General features: G+C 35.9%; 1 protein-coding gene and 1 long non-coding RNA gene across 2 annotated transcripts; both read right to left on the bottom strand.

Moving 5' to 3' along the window:
* Window positions 1–767: 767 nt before the first annotated feature.
* On the bottom strand, window positions 768–20297 carry LOC110211825 (uncharacterized). Its single transcript, XR_002325508.2, has 3 exons — window positions 20106–20297; window positions 4651–5015; window positions 768–1632 (listed from the first exon to the last, which is right to left on the bottom strand). It is a non-coding gene; the product is annotated as an uncharacterized LOC110211825 (long non-coding RNA).
* LOC110211849 (olfactory receptor 10R2-like) lies at window positions 10554–19553 on the bottom strand. The gene is made up of 2 exons (XM_078156812.1): window positions 19542–19553; window positions 10554–11519 (listed from the first exon to the last, which is right to left on the bottom strand). The coding sequence occupies exons 1-2, from the start codon at window positions 19551–19553 to the stop codon at window positions 10554–10556; spliced, it is 978 nt and encodes a 325-aa protein (XP_078012938.1).
* Window positions 20298–21125: the final 828 nt, after the last annotated feature.

The raw sequence follows: 21125 nt of genomic DNA, 5'->3' as shown, positions 1-21125 counted from the left end.
TCATTATATTCATCATTTATTACAGCACAGTGATATTCCATTACATTCTGTGACCATTCCCTAATTACTGGGGAGCTAGGTAGAGCAGTAGATAGAGTGCCAGATTTGTGGTCAAGAAGAACCATCTTCCTAAGTTCAAATCTAGCTTCAAACACTTACTAGTTGTGTGACCATGGGCAAGTCACTTAACTCTGTTTGCCTCAATTTCCTCCCCTGTAAAGTGAGCTAGAAAAGGAAATGACAAACTACTCCAGCATCTTTGCCAAAAAATCCTAAATGGGTTCACAAAGCATCAGCCACAACTGAAACAACTGAACAACAACAAAAGTCACTGGGCATCCATTTCGTTTCCAGTTCTTTGTTACTAAAAATAAAAAAGTACCACTACAAATATTCTAGCATGTATGAGGTTCTTTCTCATTGAACATTGACTTCCTTTGACCTTATATTGCTGTTCCTAGGTCTATATTCCCAAAAGGTCAAAGATGAGGGAAAAGACTCATACATATAAATATACTTACAACAGAACATTTTGTTGTTGTAACAAAAAGAATACTTATCAGTTTGGTAGTGGCTGAACAAATTGTGGCATATGAATGTAATAGAATATTATTGTCCCATAAGAAGTGAGACATGAAAATTTCAGAGAAACCTGGGAGCACTTTTGTGATGAGGCAGAGTGAAATGAACACAAGCAGGAAAATAATCTATTCAATAGCTACCATTATATAAGGGAAATTAACTTTGATAGGCTAAAGAATTCTGATACGCTGTTACCAACCATGATTTCAGAGCACTGAGGATGAGGCACGCCACTCAACTCTTAGCAGAGAGGTGATGGACCAGACTTTTCCAATTGGACACACATTTTAAAATGTGGCCATTATCTAGAATTGTTTTGTTTAACTATACTTACATTTTACAATGGAAGGATTCTGGAGGTAGGGAAGCTCAAGAGATAGTGAGAGAAAGTCAGAAGAAAGGAACATCACTAAAACTTTTAAAATAAGTACAATATGGGGAAGGGGAGTTCATAAGGAGCACGGACAGGGAAGTTTTGTTCCAACTGTATTAAATGCAATATACTTTAAAAATGTACCTAACAGAAGCTCCCAGTTTCATTTTCAATCCCTTTTGTTCTTTGCATAATGGACTGTTCATGTTTGTTGATGATTACATGCATAATTTCGAGAAAATTAGAAGGGGAGAAGTAGTTGCAAGAAGACCTACTACCTCATCATGAAAGGTGATCCAGGCTCTGAAGACTCCTTCTGGCTTCCCCCAGCAACTTTGGGAGCATCCTTATTTCAGCCAATAATATAGACAATCTGTCTTCCTCATCCCACCACCCCCACTAATAGTTAAAGAGACACTTCAGCAAAGGAGAAGGTGGAGTGACATAACCAGCTGGTTGAAAGGCTGTCAAAAAAGAGAATATAGAACGGGTTCCACAGGGTGAGTTGAGGAGCCCCAGGAGTTGGGGCATGAAATTGAGGGGCTTCAGGAGGCTCACATTTGAGGTTCCTAGCTCCCACAGTCTGGCTACCATACAAACCTGAGGAGACTCCTCTTCTGGTTGATGATGCAACTGCACCAATAGTGCTTTCTTTCAGCCAGCTTTTACAAAATCACCTGGGAGAAGTGAAAACAAAAAATAATGATGTCAAGCTTGTTCTCCAAAGCAGTGACTCCAACCTGGAGGCCCAAGGTTTCTCAGAGGGGTAGTTCTTCACCATTTATACCAGACCTACATCACCTTCATCTTCCTTCCCTTGAGGCCCTGAATCAGGGCAAAGGCAAAGAAAAGGAAAACGATGATAAGAGCTCCAGGTCAATGCATATATCAGATGGGAAAGGAAGAGAATGAGAGAAGAGACAAAAACAAGTGAGATGGAGGAGAAGGGAAGATATTACTTCCTGTACACATAGTAAGCATTGAGTTGAATAAAATACAACTGAATGCTTTACAGAAAGAACCAGATGGAAGAGAAAACATTAATTTGTCCATTTCCTTTTTGAAAAAAATACATCCAGTTGGATGCCAAATAAGAAGGTTCATTGTTGGGACTTAAAGAGGGCTTCGCAGAAGAATTAAATGGAGAAGTGCTAAAAAAGGAGTAAGCTTTTTATTTACTATGTTTTGGAGAAGAATATGGTGACTTAACTGAAGATATCCAAGGTCATAGGGACAAGAATGCAACCTGGGTGCAGGGAGGTCAAGAAATCAATCAATCCAAAAGTAATATTAATTTTACACTGTGTGTTAGGTACTTGCTACTGTGGCAGAAACTGAGGGTACAAAAATGAAAATGATGCAAATAACAATTCCTGCTCTCCAGAAGCTTACAATCAACTGGGGAAATACATACACAAATAAGTGAAAAATAAAGTGATGGGGTTGGGAGGAGGAGGCTAAGAGCACCTGTGGTGGATCAGGAAAGGTCTGGTGTTAGAGGTGACATTTGATTTGAGCTCTGAAGGAAGTTAGGGATTCCAAAATGTGGAAGAATTCATTTTGGGTGTGGAGGTTACCTCCCAATAAAGGTGGGATGATAGAATTTTTTTTTTGTGGGAAATAGCAAGAAAGTCAATTTGTCTAGAGTCTGTGAATGAAAGTAATGGGAGTGATATTAATAAGTTCTGTATAGGATATATTGACTTTGAGATACCTACAGGAATGGAGCTTGAGAGAAATGAAAGCTTGATATGCAGATTAGGGAGTAATCTGTATAGACATGCTGTCTGAACCTTGGGGGTTGATGAGGTCACTGAACAGAGAGAGAATGTAGAGAAGAAGGCCCAGACAGAGCCATAACATATGCTCAGATACATCTGGATATGAAAAATGAGTCAGCAAAGGAAAAGAAGAAGCGGTAGCTTGACAGGTAGAAGGAAAACCAAGAGACATCAATGTAATCGCAGAAACTCTGTGAGGAGAGATTATTCAGAAGGAAAGGCTGCTCAGCAATGTAATGCTGCAGGAGGTTCAAGAATGACGTCCTTGGATTTGACAATTAGATGAAGTCTTTCTTAACTTTTAGAAAAGTTTTAGTTGAATCATCACTCAGAAGCTAAACTACAAGAAGGTGAGAAGAGAAGCAATGCGCACAGCTTCCCCTCCCCCAAAGGAGTTTTGGCTTATAAAATGGGTTAGTACATGACAAAACAGGAAAATGATCAATGTTGGAGAAAATGTGGGAAAATTGGAACACAAATGCATTGTTGGTGGAATTGTGAACTGATCCAATCATTTTGAAGAGCAATTTGGGGAATTTAAAGCCCAAAGGGCTATAAAAATATGCATACCCTTTGACTTAGCAATAGTACTTCTAGGACTATATCTCAAAGAGATCATACAAATGAGAAAAGTACCAACATATACAAAGATATTTATAGCAGCTCTTTCTGTGGTGGCAAAGAATTGGAAATTGATGCGTATCAATTGAGGAATGGCTGCACAAGTTGTGGCATATGAATGTAATGGAATACTATTGTGCTATAAGAAATGATGAGCAGGCTGATTTCAGAAAAACCTGGAAAGACTCATATGAACTCATGCTGAGTGAAGTGAGTAGAACCGGGAGAACATTGTACACAGTAACAGCCACACTGTGTGATGACTAAGTTTGATAGACTTAGCCCTTCTCAGCAATGCAAGGATCTCAGACATCTCCCAGGGTCTCATGGTGAAAAGTGCTATCCACATCCAGAGAGGGAACTGTGGAATCTAGGTGCAGATTGAAGTATACTATTTGCTCTTTTTTTTCCTTCTGTTTTGTTTTGTTTCTTCTTTCCTGTGGTTCCTCCTATTGGTTCTAATTCTTCTTTATAGCACAACTAATGTGAAAATATCTTTAATAGGAATGTATATGTAGAGCCTATATCAGATTGCATGCCGTCTTGGAGGGGGGAAAAAATTTGGAACTCGAAAGCTTATGGAGGTTAATATTGAAAACTAAAAATTAATTAATTAATTAAAAAAGGTTAGTAGATATAAAAAAAGCTATTCTACTGAAAGGGCATGAGGAGATGATGGTTTGGAAGAGGAACAACAGAGTTGTAAGTTAACATCTATTCCTGCTCTCTGTGCAGCATCGGGTCTCTAAGTTCTGGATAGAAGAACTTTTTTTGCCCTAGTTCACAAAAGCATGTCCCAGTTCAGGCCCTATGTTGGAAGACTGTGTGCAACATCCTCCCGCCTAAACCTTGCCCTCGGGTTTCACAAACATCTGTCTGTTTATCTATGCAGAGCCAGACTGTGGGAAAAATTATTCATTGTGATTTTCCCTTGGATTTCCCAATCAGAACTCATTCTGGTGCCTTTTTTAGGCCTAACCGCTTCTTCCTACTTCTGAGTTCAATTATTTAACATTATCTCGCATTGATCTATTTTCCAGATCAGTTGTTTTTTTGATATCAGATATCCAATCCATTAATCCAATCCAATACACATTTATTAAGTACTTACTATGTGCCAGGCACTATGCTAAGCACTGAGGATACAATTAATAAAAAGAAAGACTGTCCCTGCCCTCACGGAGCTTACAATCTAAAGGGGGAGACAACACACACACACCACACACACACACACACACACACACACAAAAGACAGGAAAGCAAGAGTAAGGGGAATGTGACACCAGGTGGTACCTGTTGCAGCAGCATCTTGTTCTGTGGAGCTGAAACCAGACTGAGCAGGAGATGCAAAGTGGAATGAGCTGAGAGTCCAGTTTGGGTCCTCTATAAAGGAAGGCATTGGGAAGAATTTAGTACTCTGACCTCCAGCCCTCCAATCAGAAGGGAGAGGAGGCTGGTATCAATCAAGGTCTACTTAGCAGCTTGGTAGTGAGTTTAGAAGTGATGAGGTTATCCTGAGATGGACATCTTGTTCCATGGAGTTGAAACCAGGTGGGGCAGCAGATGCAAAGTGCTAATCTCTTAAATTTTCCTCTCTTTTTTTTTTTCAGTCTTTTGAATCTTGCCAGCTGGATGGCTCAGTTGATAGAACACTGGATCTGGAATCAGAACAGAAAGAATTCCCTGGTCACCTCCAGAAAGAAATGCACAAAATAAGAACTCCCAGGACTCCCATATCCAAAATCAAGAGCTTTCAGGTCAATGAAAAAAATAAAACAAGCACCTAAGAAGGAATTTAAGTATCAAGGAGCTGTAATAAGAATCACATAAAATTTAGCAGTTGCCGTTAAAAAAAAGATAATTTAAGAATGCAATATTCTAGAAGACAAGATATGATGTTTTAGAAGCAAGGATAAGCTCTCTGGCAAAACATTTATATTTCTGGGGGCAGCTAGCTGGTGCAGTGGATAGAGTACCGGCCCTGGATTCAGGAGGACCTGAGTTCAAATCCAGCTTCAGACACATAACACTTACTAGCTGTGTGACCCTGGGCAAGTCACTTAACCCCATTGCCTAAAATAAGAACAAAAAAACCACATTTATATTTCTAAATACTTTTACTGACAAAGAGAGAAAAGAAGAATAAATGAATTAGGAATTAAATTTACAACAAAAACCTAAACAAAATCAAATTAAAAGTCTCCAACTAAATAATAAAGGAAACCTAATGAAAATTAAAGGAGAGATTGCAATTTTGAAAGTAAAAAGACTACCAAATTGATAAAGAAAACTAGGAGCTCAAAAAAATTATCAAATAAATGGGTAATCTGATATTTAAAAAAAGAGAAGAAAGCCAAAATTTAACAAAAAAGAAAAGGAAAACAAGAACTCACTACAATTGAAAAGGAAATAAATTATCACAAAACATTTTGCCCAAATAATACACTAACAAAACTAAAATTTTAGAAAAAAAATGAATACATACAAAAAATAAAATACGCAGATTAGCAAAAGAAGAAATAGATTATTTAAGTAGCCATATATCAGAAAAGTAAATTGAACAAGTCACAAATTGACTCCTAAAGAATAAAAACTTTAGTATCAGACAGATCAACAAGTGAATTACAGAAAACATACAAATAACAATTCATTTCAGTACTATATAAACTATTTTTAATAATAAGAAAAAAAGGTATTCTTCCAGCTTCTTTCTATGATACAAGCATGGTCTTCATAACTAAACCAAATAGAGACAAAGCCAAGAAGGAAAATTACAGACCAATATTCCTAGTGAACATTGATACAAAAAAATTTAATAAAATTTTAGCTAGTAAGTTACAATAATATACTAGACAGTTTACATGCCATGATCGTATTGGGTTTATACAAGGAATACAAATTTGGTTCAATATAAGGAAGACTACTAATGTAGTCTTCTAACTAATGTATTATTAACATAATACATTGTAATAATGTGATTATAAACAATAAAAGCCTATAATTGTATCAATAAATGCTGAAAATACTGTTGAGAAACCCAACACCTATTTCTATTAAAAACTCTAGAGATCATAAGAATAAATGGAATTTTCATTAATATAGCAAATAATATCTATCTAAATCTAAGAGAGAAAACATTTTATATAAAGGAAAAAAGCTTGAAATTTTTCCAATAAGATCATAAGTATGTTCTTTATTGCCATTGTTATTTAATGTATTATTAGAAATGCTAGCTATGGCAATAAAGCAAATAAAGAAATTAAGGAAATATACATAGACAAGAAAAAATTATTGCTTTTAGCAAATAGTATAATGGTATATTTAGAAAACCATAGATAGTCAATCAAAAATTAACTGAAACAGTAACTTCAATGCAGGATATAAAACAGATCCATATACATCATCAGCATGCCTGTATGTTAACAATAAAACCCAACAAAAAGAGTTAGAAAGAGAAATTTCAATCAAAATAACCACAGAAGTTGTTAAATATTTGGGGAGTGTATCTATGATGATTCATGCAGGAAATACATAAATCCAAATATTAAACATTCTTTGCAGAAATAAATATAGGCAAATAAAGAATAATTATTTGCTCATGGGTAGGCCAAGCCAATGTCATGAAAATTACATAACCACCTAAAATAATATACTTTATTTAGTACTGTACCAATCAAACTGCCAAAGTAACATTTTATGGAATTAGAAAAAAATAATAAAATTCACCTGGAGGAATCAGAGGTCAAAAATCTCAGGGATAATAATAAAGTAGAAAGGAAGGGAATCTGTCAGTACTAGATTTCAAACAGAGAAGTAATCATTAAAATTATTTGGTACTGGTTAAAAAAAAAAAGTAAAGATCATTAAGCAGAACAGATTACATACTCAATGTATAAAAGCAAAAAAACATAATATCCAATAAATCCAAAGACCGCAAATTACTTGGGCACAAGGATTCACTAACATAAACTTTTTGGAAAACCTTTCAAAAGTCTGGCATGAACGTGTTTTAAACCAACATGTTATATACAATGTGTCCATTTGGATATATGACCTACATATAAAAAGTTGCATTATAAAGAAATTAGAGAAATAAGGAAAAAAATACCTTTTGAATCTATGGATAGCGGAACTGTTTATGACTAAACATGCTTTAGAAAAGATCAGACATTAAAATTGACATTTTGGAATATACAATTTTTAAAGCTTTTGCACAAATTGAATGTAATTAAAACTGAAATGAAAACAGGTAACTGGGGAAAAATCTTCCTAGCAAGTTTCTCTGATAAAGTTCTCAGATATATAAGAAACCAATTCAAATTTCTAAAAACAAGAGCCATTCCCCAACAGAAAAAAAATGGTCAAAGGATATGACTAGGCAGTTTTCAAAGGAAGAAATGCAAACTAACAGCAGTGATACATAAAAAATTCTCCCAATCATTTATAATTAGAGAAATATAAATTAAAGCATACCTCACACTATCAGACAGGCAAAGATGACAAGAGAGAATAATGGTAAATATTGGAGGGGCTGTGGGAAACATGCCTACTGATGGTGGAGCTATGCATTATTTTAACATTCTCAAAAGCAATTTGGAACAATGCCTCAAAAGTTACTAAACTGTGTATACGCTTTGACCAGCTATTCCACTGCTAGGGCTATCCCTACAAGCAATGAAAGAAAGAGGGGAAGGACGTATATACACAAAAATACTTAAAGCAGCTTTTTTTATGGTAACCCAAAAGTGGAAACTAAGGAGGTATCTTCCTAATGGGGAATGGCTAAACAAATTGTGGTATATGAATGTAATGGAATATTATTGAATCACAGGAAACAATTTCAAATGGAACTAGGATAAATTGATGCAAAGGGATGTGAGCAGAAATAAGAGAGCAATTTATTTATCAGAAGGAAAAGGAGAACAATTTATACAATGAAAACCACATTATAGCAAAAAACTTTAGAACTGTAATCAACTCAATAAGAAATCATGAGTTTAAAAGGATGAAGATGAAACATACTACTCACCTATTGTCAGAGAGGCAATGAACTTAAAATGCAGAAGTAGCAATGTGGGAACTTATTTTGCTGGACTAGTACGTGTATACACACACACACACACACACACACACACACACACATATATATATATACACATATATAAATTTTTTGCTATTGAAAACCCTAATACATAAGGATAAATGAAACTTTCTGTAATATAGTAAGTACTATCTGTCTAAGTAGAAGCATGGTGGATAGAGCACTGAGCTTGAAGTCAAGAAGATCCCTTCCTGAGTTCAAATCTGGCCTCAGACACTTAGTAGATATGTGACCCTGGGCAATTCACTTAACCTCCTTTGCCACAGTTCCTCATCTGTAAAATGAGCTAGAGAAGGAAATGGCAAACCACTCCAGTATCTCTGCCAAGAAAACCCCAAATGGAGTCACAAAGAGTTGACAAGACTGAATAACAAAAACGACATCTGTCTAAACCAGCCAAAATTTCATTGTCATCAACACTAACTGACATAATGTTAGAAATTCTAGCTATAGCAATAAGAAAAGAAAAAAGAAAATGGAGAAATAAGCACAGGCAAAGAAAAACCATAATTATCACTTTTTGCAGAAGATGTGATGGTTTGCTTATAGAATCCTAGAGTCACCTAGAATTAGTTGAAATAATGAATAACTTTGGCAAAGTGTCAGGACATAAAATACATCCACATAGGTCATCAGCATTTCTGCATATTACTAACAAAATCCAGCAGGAAAAGAAAGAGAAATTCCATTTAAATTCACTATAGAATATATATAGTATTTGGTATTCTCCCTACCAAATTATACATAGGAACTATATGGATACAATGACGGAATATTAATTATCCATGGGTTGTTTGAGGCAACATCATAAAAATTGTAGTACCACCTAAATTAACTCACTTCACATACTACTGAAGAATTACTTTTAAAGCCATAAATAACTGTATGATCTGATAGCCATTCCCTTGAACTTTCTAGGATCCAGACCCAGATTTGGGTCTAGGTGAAACAACTGAACATTTGTCCTCTGAGTGGAGATACAGCACACAGTTGTTAATCCTGGTTCTTGTCAAGGAGTTAGAAGACTCTGTAAATTCAAAGTGACATCAGTTCTGGTCTGAGCCTGGAGACTAAATCTGAGAACTCAAGAAGCCACTCTGGGATTAGTTATAAAACAGTTGGCTTGGCCTTGGTCTGATGCCAAGATTTTAATCCTCACTTTCACTGTATCGTTAGAAGTACTGGCCCACTTTTGTTCCACAGTTCCATTGAACAAATAGCTTCTTTGTTTCCAGTTCTTTGCCTTACGTAAAGGTAGATATCGTTCTTATCAATCTTTAACCATGACTTATATGCCTGGGAGTGGTATCTCTGGGTCAAAATGTGTGGATATTTCAGTAACTTTTTTTTCACTATGATTCTAAATTGCCTTCCTGAATGGTTGGATCAATTCTTAAGCAATACTTTGGTTCACCTACCCTGTCACAGCTCTTCTAGCACTGACCATTTGTATGTTTTGTCACCTTTGCCAATTTATTGGGTATGAGGTCAACCTTCAAAATTATTTTGATGTTCATTTCTCTTATTATTAGTGATCTGGAGTATTCTTTAATATGATTATTAAAAGTTTATAGTTCTTTTAGAAACTGATTGTTCATATTTGATTATTCAGGATATTAGCTCTTGGTCTTTTACGTTTGAGTTAGTTCTCAATATACATTCAATATCAAACTTCCATTAGTGATATTTAATATGAAGATTTTTCCTCAACCAATAGTTTTGATTTTGTTTATTCAAAAATATTAAAATTTTAGCCAATCAAGATTACCTATTTTATCTTTTATGATTACTTCTATCCCTAATTAAGCTCAGAATTTTCTTCTAGATATAAATGTGAAAGGCTTCTGATCTGGTTCTCTTCGAGATCTTTTTTTTCATTGGCATGAGGATTAGATGGTTGGACACAATTCTTCCATAGTAGCTCTGAAAATACATAGTGAACTTTTCCATAGTATGTGATTCTCACTGCACTAGGAGGTCAGGAAAAAAAAAATCCTACACAGGTTTGATAGCACAAGATAATAGCACATGAACCATTGCTATATGTATTACCAGTAGCTTTTGGATATTTGTATGCAGTTCTTTAATATCTAAATTATATGTTTTTAGGAGGAAATCCTCCCCAGCTTATCACCTTCCTAATGGCCATCTGGACATCCTTGTTCCTGAGACTGTAAACCAAAGGATTTAATAGGGGAGTGATAATGGTATACGTCACTGTCACCAGCCGATCCTTGCCAGATGTGTACCTGGATGAAGGCCTCAAGTAGACAAAAGATGCACATCCATAGTGGACCACAACCACTGTGAGGTGGGAAGCACAGGTAGAAAAAGCTTTCTTTTTCCCTTCAGTTGATGGTATCCTTAAGATAGTTCTAACAATGAAGCCATAGGTGATACAGATGAAACTCAAGGGGACCATGAGTATCACAACCCCACCAATGAATATGATCACCTCATTGTTGTAGGGGTCCCCACAGGCAAGATGAATAACAGGCGCAATGTCACAGAAGTAGTGATTGACCCTGTTGGAGTTGCAAAAGGGTAGGCTGAAGACTAAAAAAGTACCCACCATTGAAATCAGAAAGCCACTCACACCACAAGTGGCTGCCATCAACTTGCATAACCACCAGCTCATGAGAACTGGGTAGCGCAGAGGGTGACAGATGGCAGTGAAGCAGTCATACCCCATCACACCCAACAACAGGCAGTTGGTGATTGCAAAACCAAGAAAGAAGAACATTTGGCTGGCACAACTGATGAATGATATTGTCCTGAGCACAGATAGGAGGTTGAGGAGCATCTTGGGTAAGATGACCAAGGTGTAGCAGGTCTCAGAGACAGAAAGGACACCCAAGAAGAAGTACATGGGGGTGTGGAGGCTGTGTTCTAGGCAGACTGTGTTGATAATGGTGATGTTTCCTCCCAGTATGACCATGTAGAGGCAGAGAATGACAGCAAAGAGAACAAACTGCATTTCCTGAAGGTCAGAAAAGCCCAGCAACAAGAACTCAGTGACCATAGTGAGGTTCTCTAAAGGAAGCTGCCTCCAGGGAATGACCTAGAGTGAGGAAGGGGAAAAAGAATCTCGATTCTATGCACTGAGGAAATTGGGGGTCATTCATTCATTCTGAATAGTCTAGGCAATTGTTTCTATCCCAGATTTCTTCAATGAATATTTTGTTAGAAGGTGAAGAAGGAGGAATGGTTAAGGGAGAGTGGCTCAGAGGTCAGGGTAACATAAACTGTATTTATGGCAGAAATTATTAGGGCTATCAGTCAGAAGGATTCTAGTAAACTTGTGGAGCATATTCACAAGAAATGGGCCAAGATTCTGAGAAAGCTTAAGCCATGCCATCAGAACATCAATTGAAGCAACCAAGGATGTTTTATCTTGAAAGGAGAAGGAGGCTTGTTTGTTATATAGCCTTTGAGGAGCTAATATGCATCTGGAACCATAGAGGGCATCTAATCTATGCTCTTACAACCCACAGGGATACTTCCTCTAGTATTTCTAACTGGCAGCTGTCCAATCTTTTCACAGTTCCAAAGATCAATATTTCAATACCTCCCTCAACCCCCAAGGTAGCCCATTCAATTTTTACACAGGTCTAAGTTTTAGGAAATTCAATCTTAACTATTCTAAAAAAAATTCTTCCCATAACCTCCAACTACTGGTAATAGTTCTCTCTATGTACTCTCTGGGCTGTGTTTTTTTCCTACCTTTCCTACCTTTGTCAAATGTTTTAGCATCTGACTTGTAAATCGAGTCCTTAAATCTCCTGCTTCATATGAAACACATCTGCCATTTTCCTTAGCACACCACAGATATATGAAGTTATTCTAGGAAAACACAGCCTACCTCAACTTGGAGATTTCAGTATATTTTCCTTCCAATCACTGATGAAAATATTCATTTACAACCATCTCTGTATGAATCCCTGTGGAGCCTCACTCTTCCTACCAGATAAGAGTCTGTTAAATCCTAACTACTGTTTCTTATTTTCAGTTAAGATATCTCCCCATCCTCAACAAAACATCCCTCTCATTTCCTTTGGAGTTTTTTCTTTTAATTATCTTTGACATAGAATCGTGTCAAATCATTTTCAAAAGTTCAAACAAATAATATTCATGAGCTCTCCCTAGAAATACGCTTACAAATTCCTAAGAACAATCATAGATTTTTTTTTCAGCTAGATGGTGCAATGCATAGAGTACTAGACCTGGAGTCGGGAAGGCCTAAATTCAAATCCAGCCTCAGATTCATAATAGCTGTGTGACCCTGAGTATGTCACTTAAATTCTGTTTGCCTCAGTTTCCTCAACAATAAAATAGAAATCATAACAGTATCTATCTCACAAGGTCTGTAAAACATTTAGCACAGTGCTTGACATATAGTAGGTGCTAAATGCTTGTTCTTTTCTCTTCCCCACGCATTAACCATGTTGACTTTTCCCCAACACATTATACTTCAGTATACAATGATCATATATGTTTATCAATTCCTGACTTGTATCATAGTTTACTACAGCCTATAATTCCCAAGGTCTCCACTGAATCTTTATCTTGGATGAGGGCAAGGAGAAGTCCTAGATGTTGTCTGAATGTCCTGCAATAAAATGGAGACTGGTAACAGCGGGTTACTCATTTTAGGCAGTGGTTTCACAGTTTTACCCTGACTTCATATTGATACCATCTTGTCCAGGGTAGTTTTCCACATCTGCCCTATGGTTGAAGTTTGGGATATTCTTTTGACTGTTGTGATTTCAAAAGGAATTTAGGACTCCTAAGAAGACAACAAAATTAAAGAAAAGGAATTAGGCTCCCATAACCAGTGCTAAAAAAATTAAAACAAAACCAAGAAAAATTACAAAAAGAAAGAAAATTGTGCCCAACATCACACAGGCAATAAGTGGCAGAGATGAAATTGAAACCTAAGACCTCTGACTCCAAATCCAGCAATCTTTCCTCTATACCAAGGCTTCTTAAACTTTTTCCATCATAACCTTTTTTGCATTTTCTCAGTGTTTCATTGGCATTGTGTGGCCTGAGGGCACACACAGTGCAAAGTGTGTATGTTGTGTATTCAGAACCAAGACTGCAGTAAAGTTGCAATATGCAACACAGATAAGTGCTCCCAGAAACACTTTGGATTCATTGTGCGTTTGATTTTGAATTAATTTTTGGTTGTTGCATATCCAGAAACCTTTCACGGTTGCCAAAATTTTTGCGACCCCATATGGGGTCATGGTCCACTGTTTAAGAAGCGCTGCTCCATACCATGCCAGCACCAAATTATTGAGGTTTAGAAAAATGTAAAATAGAAAAGAATTGAATGATCATATTTCAATTATTCAAGAAAACTTCCCAGGATATTATAAAAGTTAAACAACAAATATGCATCTTTCACTTAACTGCCAAAATTATTTTTCATAAAGTATAGGTATGTCCATGACCATTTACTTAGAATAAAATCTATGCTCCTCTATTGTGGGTGTGGTTTGTCCTTCATTCTAGAAGAAGACCATGACATCAGGGAGATCATGACACGACTTGCAATTTATTGCCTCTATTGCCTCCAAGATTAAACACAATGTCCTCTATTTGGCATTTAAAGCCCTTCATAACCTAGCCCCTTCCTACTTTTCAAGTCTCCTTATACATTCCTCTTCTTCATACATCTATAACCGGCTACAGTGGCCTCTTTGCTGTTCTTCAGACAAAACACTGCCTTAGCCCTGCTTTTCCTCATGGCTAGGATGTACTCCTTCTTCATCTCCACCTCACTTTTCTAACTTTCTTCAAGAGTCAACTCAAATCCTCTCTTTTGCAGGAGGCCTTTCCAGTGCTCCTCCCTGCTAGTGCCTTCCCCTCTGAGAATCTTTTTCATGTAACCTGTATACATCTTGTTATCCACCCAGTTATTTGCATGTTGCTTTCCCCATTAGAATATGAACTCTTTGAAGGCAAAGACTATTTTATTTTGTTTTCCTTTTACTTTCTTTGTATCTCCAGCATTTGGCACAGTGCCTAACATATAATAAACACTTAATGGATACTTGTTCACTGAAAAACAAATGCAATCCACAAAACTCTAACCACTGAACTTCACAGAAACTTAAAATTCAATTCACTGCAGTAAATCATCAGATTTCAGAACTATATGAACTACAACGAGAAAGAAAATTCTTAAAGCCACTATAAATAAGAGATTTTTATATATATATATATGTGTGTGTGTGTGTGTGTACACATAGATGCACATATATAATCTACATATCTTATATATCATTTATGTTATATATCTAATCTATGTTATATTGAGCAATTTTATTTGTATAGTACACATAGACACATATATAAGCTGTCTATATACTTAGATATAATCGATATATATTATATATCCAATCTATATATGTATATAGATCATATATAGTATATAGGTATTCTTGTTATATACTACCTATATACACACATAGGCATGTAAGCCATGTATATTATATATTTTCTATATCATCTATCTATATTACATATCTAATCTATCTATATAGATTGTATGTAATATATGTCTATAGATTATATATTAATATATGTATATAGAACATATATAATATATAGGTATTCTTATTTATATGCTATATATACACATAGGCATGTAAGCTATCTATATATTTTATATATCCTCTATCTATATTACATATCTAATCTATCTATATATAGATTATATGCAATATATGTGCATATATACATAGATTATATGTGATATATAGATTTTATTTACATACTACATATACACACATAGTCATGTACATATAAACTATCTATATATCTTACATATCATCTATCTATATTACATATCCAATCTATCTAAATTATATATATATACTATATGTAATATACAGAGAGATTATTATCTGTATACTATATATATACACATAGACACATTTATAATATATAAACTGTCTATGTGTCTTATATATCATCTGTGTTACATATCTAATCTATCTATAAATGCATATAGACTATATATAATATAAAAAGAAATTTTACTTATATACAATAAAAAATCAAATTTCAACAGACTTTTTTCTGAAAAAATAGAAATACCTGCTGATAACATAATATAAAATATATAAACATTTTAAATGTGGGTCCACTAAACCCACCCCTCTCTTAACCTTCCCTTTTCTGTCATGACCAGGTTTGTAACCATGGAACTGCTGCTCTCCTACACTCTTCATTCTCCTTCACTCCACATAACCAATCATTTGCCAAGTTCTGTCGATTGTAATCCACAGCCCCTCTCCCTGTCTTCCCTTTCTCTCTACTCACAGTCGTCACTGTAGTTTAGACCCTTATCACCTTTCATCTGGACTATTACAATAACCTCTTAATTGGTCTTCCTTCCTCAAGTATTTTCATGTTCAATCCATTCTCTCCATGGTTTTCCAATTGCTAATCCTAAAGCACGGCCCTGACTACATTGTTACCCTGCTCACAAAACCTCAGTGGTTTTGTATTGCCTTAACAATAAAATACATGCTTCTCTTTGGCAGTTAAAGCCCTTCACAATCTGATTCCAACTATCTTCTTACGTTGATGTCACATGTACTCTATACACCAAATATATATAGGAAATCAGTGTTTCATCAGCTAAAGATTATAAGGCTTTCAAAACAAAGGAATAAAAACTCTTGTAAAAGTTATATAGGCATTTGACAAAAAAAAATGGATTTAGAGCCACAACTCATAATATATGCTTCTGATAACATTAATAATATAAGCATAACACAAATTATTAAAATGGAAGAAAAATAATAGCTTTATTTCAATTGTGGAGAGTTAGAAAGCATTTTATCTTTCAACTGTATAAAAAATTGCTGGCAAAATATATGGATTTAATATATGTAAGAAAAAAAGATGTCATGCAGCAAAATAAATATAACAAATTTTTAAAAAAGAAACATGTTGGAAATTATTATAATAAAGTTATCTGATAAAAATCTGACAGCTTGGTTCTACAAAGATGATAAAAATTAAAAGAGTAATTTCACATTGGACACATGATCACGCAATATGAACATGTAATTTTTAAAAGTGGGAATATAAATTACAGTCATTTAAAATTATTTAAATTGTCTTAAAATCATAAATGTGAATTAAATCAACTCTGAAGCACTACCTTAAACACATCAAATTGTCCAAGCAAAAATTTAAAATGGCAATTATGAAAATTGGTGGGCAGTGGAGAAACAGGTGCTCTATCACATCACATATCATAGTAGAGAGGGGAGTAGGAATCAATGATTCTATTGGTATAGGGAACAGCCCAGTAAAGAAAGCTCCCTCTAGTGACACAGACTGGTATTTCCTCTGCAATTCATAATCTTGGAGAGTACTGAGAGATTAAGTTATTTGTCTAGGGTCATACAATCAGTTATGTGTCAAAGACAGGGCATGAACTTAGGTCTTTGTGGCTTCAAAGCAGCTCAATACCTGTAGCATAATAGGATTATAATCTTTTTGGGGGGCAATACAACTGTACAATAACATAAAATTGATTATACCTCTGCATGCAATGATCCTATTACTAGGACTACATTCTAAAGAAGTCAGTAAAACTCCAACATAGGATCTGGGTTTGCTACCGCTGTTGTTTTTGGTGGTAGTGGTGGTGCTGCTGTTGCTGCTGGGGTTATTAAAGGTGGTGGTATGGACATTCCCTTTCTTATTTCAAACCAAAATTCTTCTCTAGTTTAGAAGGTAATTTCAAAAGTTGCTGTACAGAAGGATCTGAGTTCAAATCCAGCCTCAGATACTTGACACTTACTAGCTGTGTGACCCTGGGCAAGTCACTTAATCCTGACTGCCTCACCCCCCAAAGAAAGTTGCTTTAGTCAAAATTTCTTTGTCCTATGGGCAGCCTTTTGATTAGAAAGGTTAGTCCTAAGATAACAAACATGCAGTCCTTCATTTAATTTGTACTTGAAGCAATTCTAACATCATACATTCTATCAGAGATTGTGAAACTTCTGAGAACAAAGGTCATTTCCAGGCTACAATGAGGTAAATGACAGGTATTTCATTGGAGGTGAAGTTAGGAAAGGAAGTTATTAAAAGGGGTGGAAAACTCTTATCTGTCCAAAAATGTACATGGCTGCTTTTTTTTAATAATAAAAAAAATTATCACTAGTTGACATGTTAAAAGACTGAACAATAGTGTTGCATCAAAATAATAGACCATGATCTACTATTAAAGTGACAAATATAGAGAATATAGATAAATATGTTAAGATTTATGCATCTGGACTATTGCAATAGCCTGCTGGTGGGTCTGCTTGGCTCAAGTCTTTCCACACTCTAATCCATCTTTCATTCAACCAAAAAGTGATTTTCCTAAAGCACAAATCCAACCATCTCAATCCCCCTATTCAATAAATTCCAGCAGCCCCTATTGCCTCCAAGAGCAAATACAAAACATTCTGTTTGGCATTCAAAATTCTTCCTATCTTGGCCCCCTCCTACCTTCCCAATCTACTAATACTCCTCTCCCCCAAATAATCTTTGATCAATGACTAGTCTCCTGGCTATTTTACAAATAAGACCCTTTATCTTTCTGCTCTGGGCACTTTCTCCGGCTGTCTTCCATGCCTTGAATGCTCTTTCTCCTCAACTCCTCCTACCAAGTGCCCTGGCTTCTTTTAAGTCTCAACTAAAATCTTATCTTTTACAGTAAATCCTTCCAACTCCTCTTAATTCTAGTGTTTTCCTTCTATTGATTGTTTCCTATTTATCCCATATATAGCTTGCTTTGTATATATTTGTTTGCACGTTGTCTCCACCATTAGTAGTAAGCTTCTTGAAGGCAGGGGCACTCTTTTTGCCTCTTTTTATATTCCAGCACTTAGCATAGTGCCTGACACATAATAAACGTATACTGATCAATTGATTCTCTACTAATTTATTTAAAGGGCTTCATGTTGTTGGCTTTGAGCTCCCTTAAAAGTTGTTTTTTGTTTTTTACTTTGGAGTCAGTGGGGGTTAAATGACTGGCCCAGGGTCACACAACTAGCTAATAAGTGTCTGAGGCCAGATTTGAACTCAGGTCCTCCTGACTCCAGGGCCAGTGCTCTATCCACTGTGCCACGTAACTACCCTTAAAAGTTGTTTTAAAATCAAAAGTTCTTTCTGCTTTCTAAGTTTCCCCCTGCTGTTTTGAGGCAACTTTCAGCAAAGTTTTAGAGTGGTGATCTTTATTTTTGGTCCCCACTTCATCTTTTTATGCCCTTATCCCTTTTTAATTTACAACATCAACGTACCATTTTGCAGTAGTGGATTTCCAGGTGTTTCTAGAATTTCAGAATGTTAGAATTGAATGAGATCTTAGAGATTTTCTAGGCCAATCTTTCCCTAAACTTTAAATTTCTTCTATTGCATCCCCAGGATGCAGACTCCATATGCACACTTTCAGTGACAAGAAGCTCTCAGTACCTCATGAAGCAGAACAATCCATGTTTACATAGTTTTCATAGTTAGGAACTTCTTCCTTATATTGAATTAAATTATGTCTACACCTTCTACCCCTTAGTTTAAATTGTACCTTCTAGGGTCAAGTTGTGAGAGTATAAACTCTCTTCCCTATAATAGCTCTTCGAATACTAGACTACAGTTATCACCACCCAGCCCTACCCCTAACACTGTTCTCTTCTCTAGGATAAACATCCCCAGTTCCTTCCATTTAATGCATAGAATAAAAAAAATATCTCATAACTGTATTGGACCAGAAACTGACCGAGAATCCTCACAATAACATCCTGTAAATGTAAGTTACCAACCTGTACTTAATGTCTTCCCGTGAGGGGGAGGTCATTACTTCCTGAGGAAGTCCATTGCACTATGATACAATCCTAATTGTTGGGAAAGTGTTTTTTAAATTACAGCAAGACTAAATCCGCCTCCTTGTAATTTTTATCCATTATGCATAGTTTTATCCTCTAGAATCAGTCAAGACAGGTCGAACCTGTCTTCCACCTTATAGCTCTGCTAATTATTGAAGAATATGATTCTAGCATGTTGGACTTACTTCATTATACATCTTAATCTGTTGTCTCCATAATGCTACCCTTTGACATCTGACAATTTTTCTCCTCATGGAAGATGTTCCTTCTCTATATCTCTCCTTGTGAAAATGCCACTGTTTTTCAAGACTCAGTTGTAATGCTGCCTCTTCCACAAGGCCATTACTCAACCCTCTAACAGAGAGTTCCTCCTCCAAACTCCTAAAATACTTTGTTAGCACATCTTTCATAGCATTTACTGCTAACTATTTCATATTGCATATAATCTCTCCTACTGAATTTTAAGCAGTGATTATGTTTTCTCTATCTTTGTATTCCCAATGGATAACACTCAGAAATATTGTTGAATGAATGAATGGATGTTCATATTTTGTAAAAAAGTATAAATACTACGACCCTGACCCCTGGATAGGTCAATACCTTGTCCAAAGCATAGAACAAAATGTTAGAGTTTTAGACCACATGGCATCTGACCACATGGTGAGGAGTCAGGTATTTTGGGGGAGTAGGGACCTTTCTAGGACTACTCAAAACCCACCACAAAAGACAGTTCCTATTTACATACTTACTGGAATTTCTGTTCTCACTTGAGCTGTCTTCTTTTTCCATCTTTCCTCAGCAATAACTTTTTCATACTTTGCCAATTGGACATGCAAGGCCTTTTCTCCTAATTTGGCCTTCTGATGCTTATAGACTCTCGTAGAGTATACTGTTTGCCCAGAATTGTGGTTTTATTGGCATAAGGAACTCCCAGTGAGGAAACTTCCTCTACCAAAGCAGATCAACAACTGTTCTGCTATTTCTTGTGTGTTGAGGAGTTGCCTAGAGGCACTGAGAAGGTAAGTGATTCGTCCCTACTCAAACATCCAGTATGTGTCAGTGGTAGGACTTGAATCCATCTCTTTTTGACTCAGAGGTTGGTCCTCTATTCATTGTGCAATGCCTTCTCAGTTGATTTGAATAAATAATGCTGCTCTCTTTTCATTGGCATCCATATTTTTCCTGTTACCTCTCTTGGATTTATTGAGAGAAAATCTGTTATAGTGGAATAGGTATTGGAATCATGAGATTTGGGGTTGAGTACCCACCCTGCCATTTATTAACTAGGTGACCAGTTTACTCATCTGTAAGATATGAGTGATGATGCTTACACTACATGCCTCACCAAAGTTTATATTTTTGGTAAGGAAAGGGAGAGAGACTGGAGCTATGATTTCATTGAAACATAGATGTACCAAAAGAAAAGTTATTATCTCTACCAATATGGATCAGCATCTTTTCTGTAATATATGTTTTTGGAAAGTTGCCAAGAGTGTTGAGAGATTAAGTGACTTGCCCAAGGGTGCCCCGCCAGTTAATGTGAGAGGCAGGACTTCATCCCAAGCATTCCAGAGTCAGAGCTCAGCTCTTCATCCACTATGCTATGAATGACTTTCAGGAAAACACTCTATAAATACTATGAATTGAACCTATTACTATTATTCTAGATTTTCCCTTTCTCACCAACATACAAAACTTAGTCCCATTGGGATGATTATTATAAAGTGGCTCACAATAATGAATTCCTTTACTAGATTCTATTCATTAAT

This window comes from Phascolarctos cinereus, unplaced genomic scaffold (genome assembly GCF_003287225.1).
Source record: "Phascolarctos cinereus isolate Bilbo 61053 unplaced genomic scaffold, phaCin_HiC Scaffold_5;HRSCAF=322, whole genome shotgun sequence".
NCBI lineage: Eukaryota > Metazoa > Chordata > Mammalia > Diprotodontia > Phascolarctidae > Phascolarctos > Phascolarctos cinereus.
Note: the sequence above shows the minus strand (reverse complement) of the source record. Positions and strands in the feature narration are given on the sequence as shown.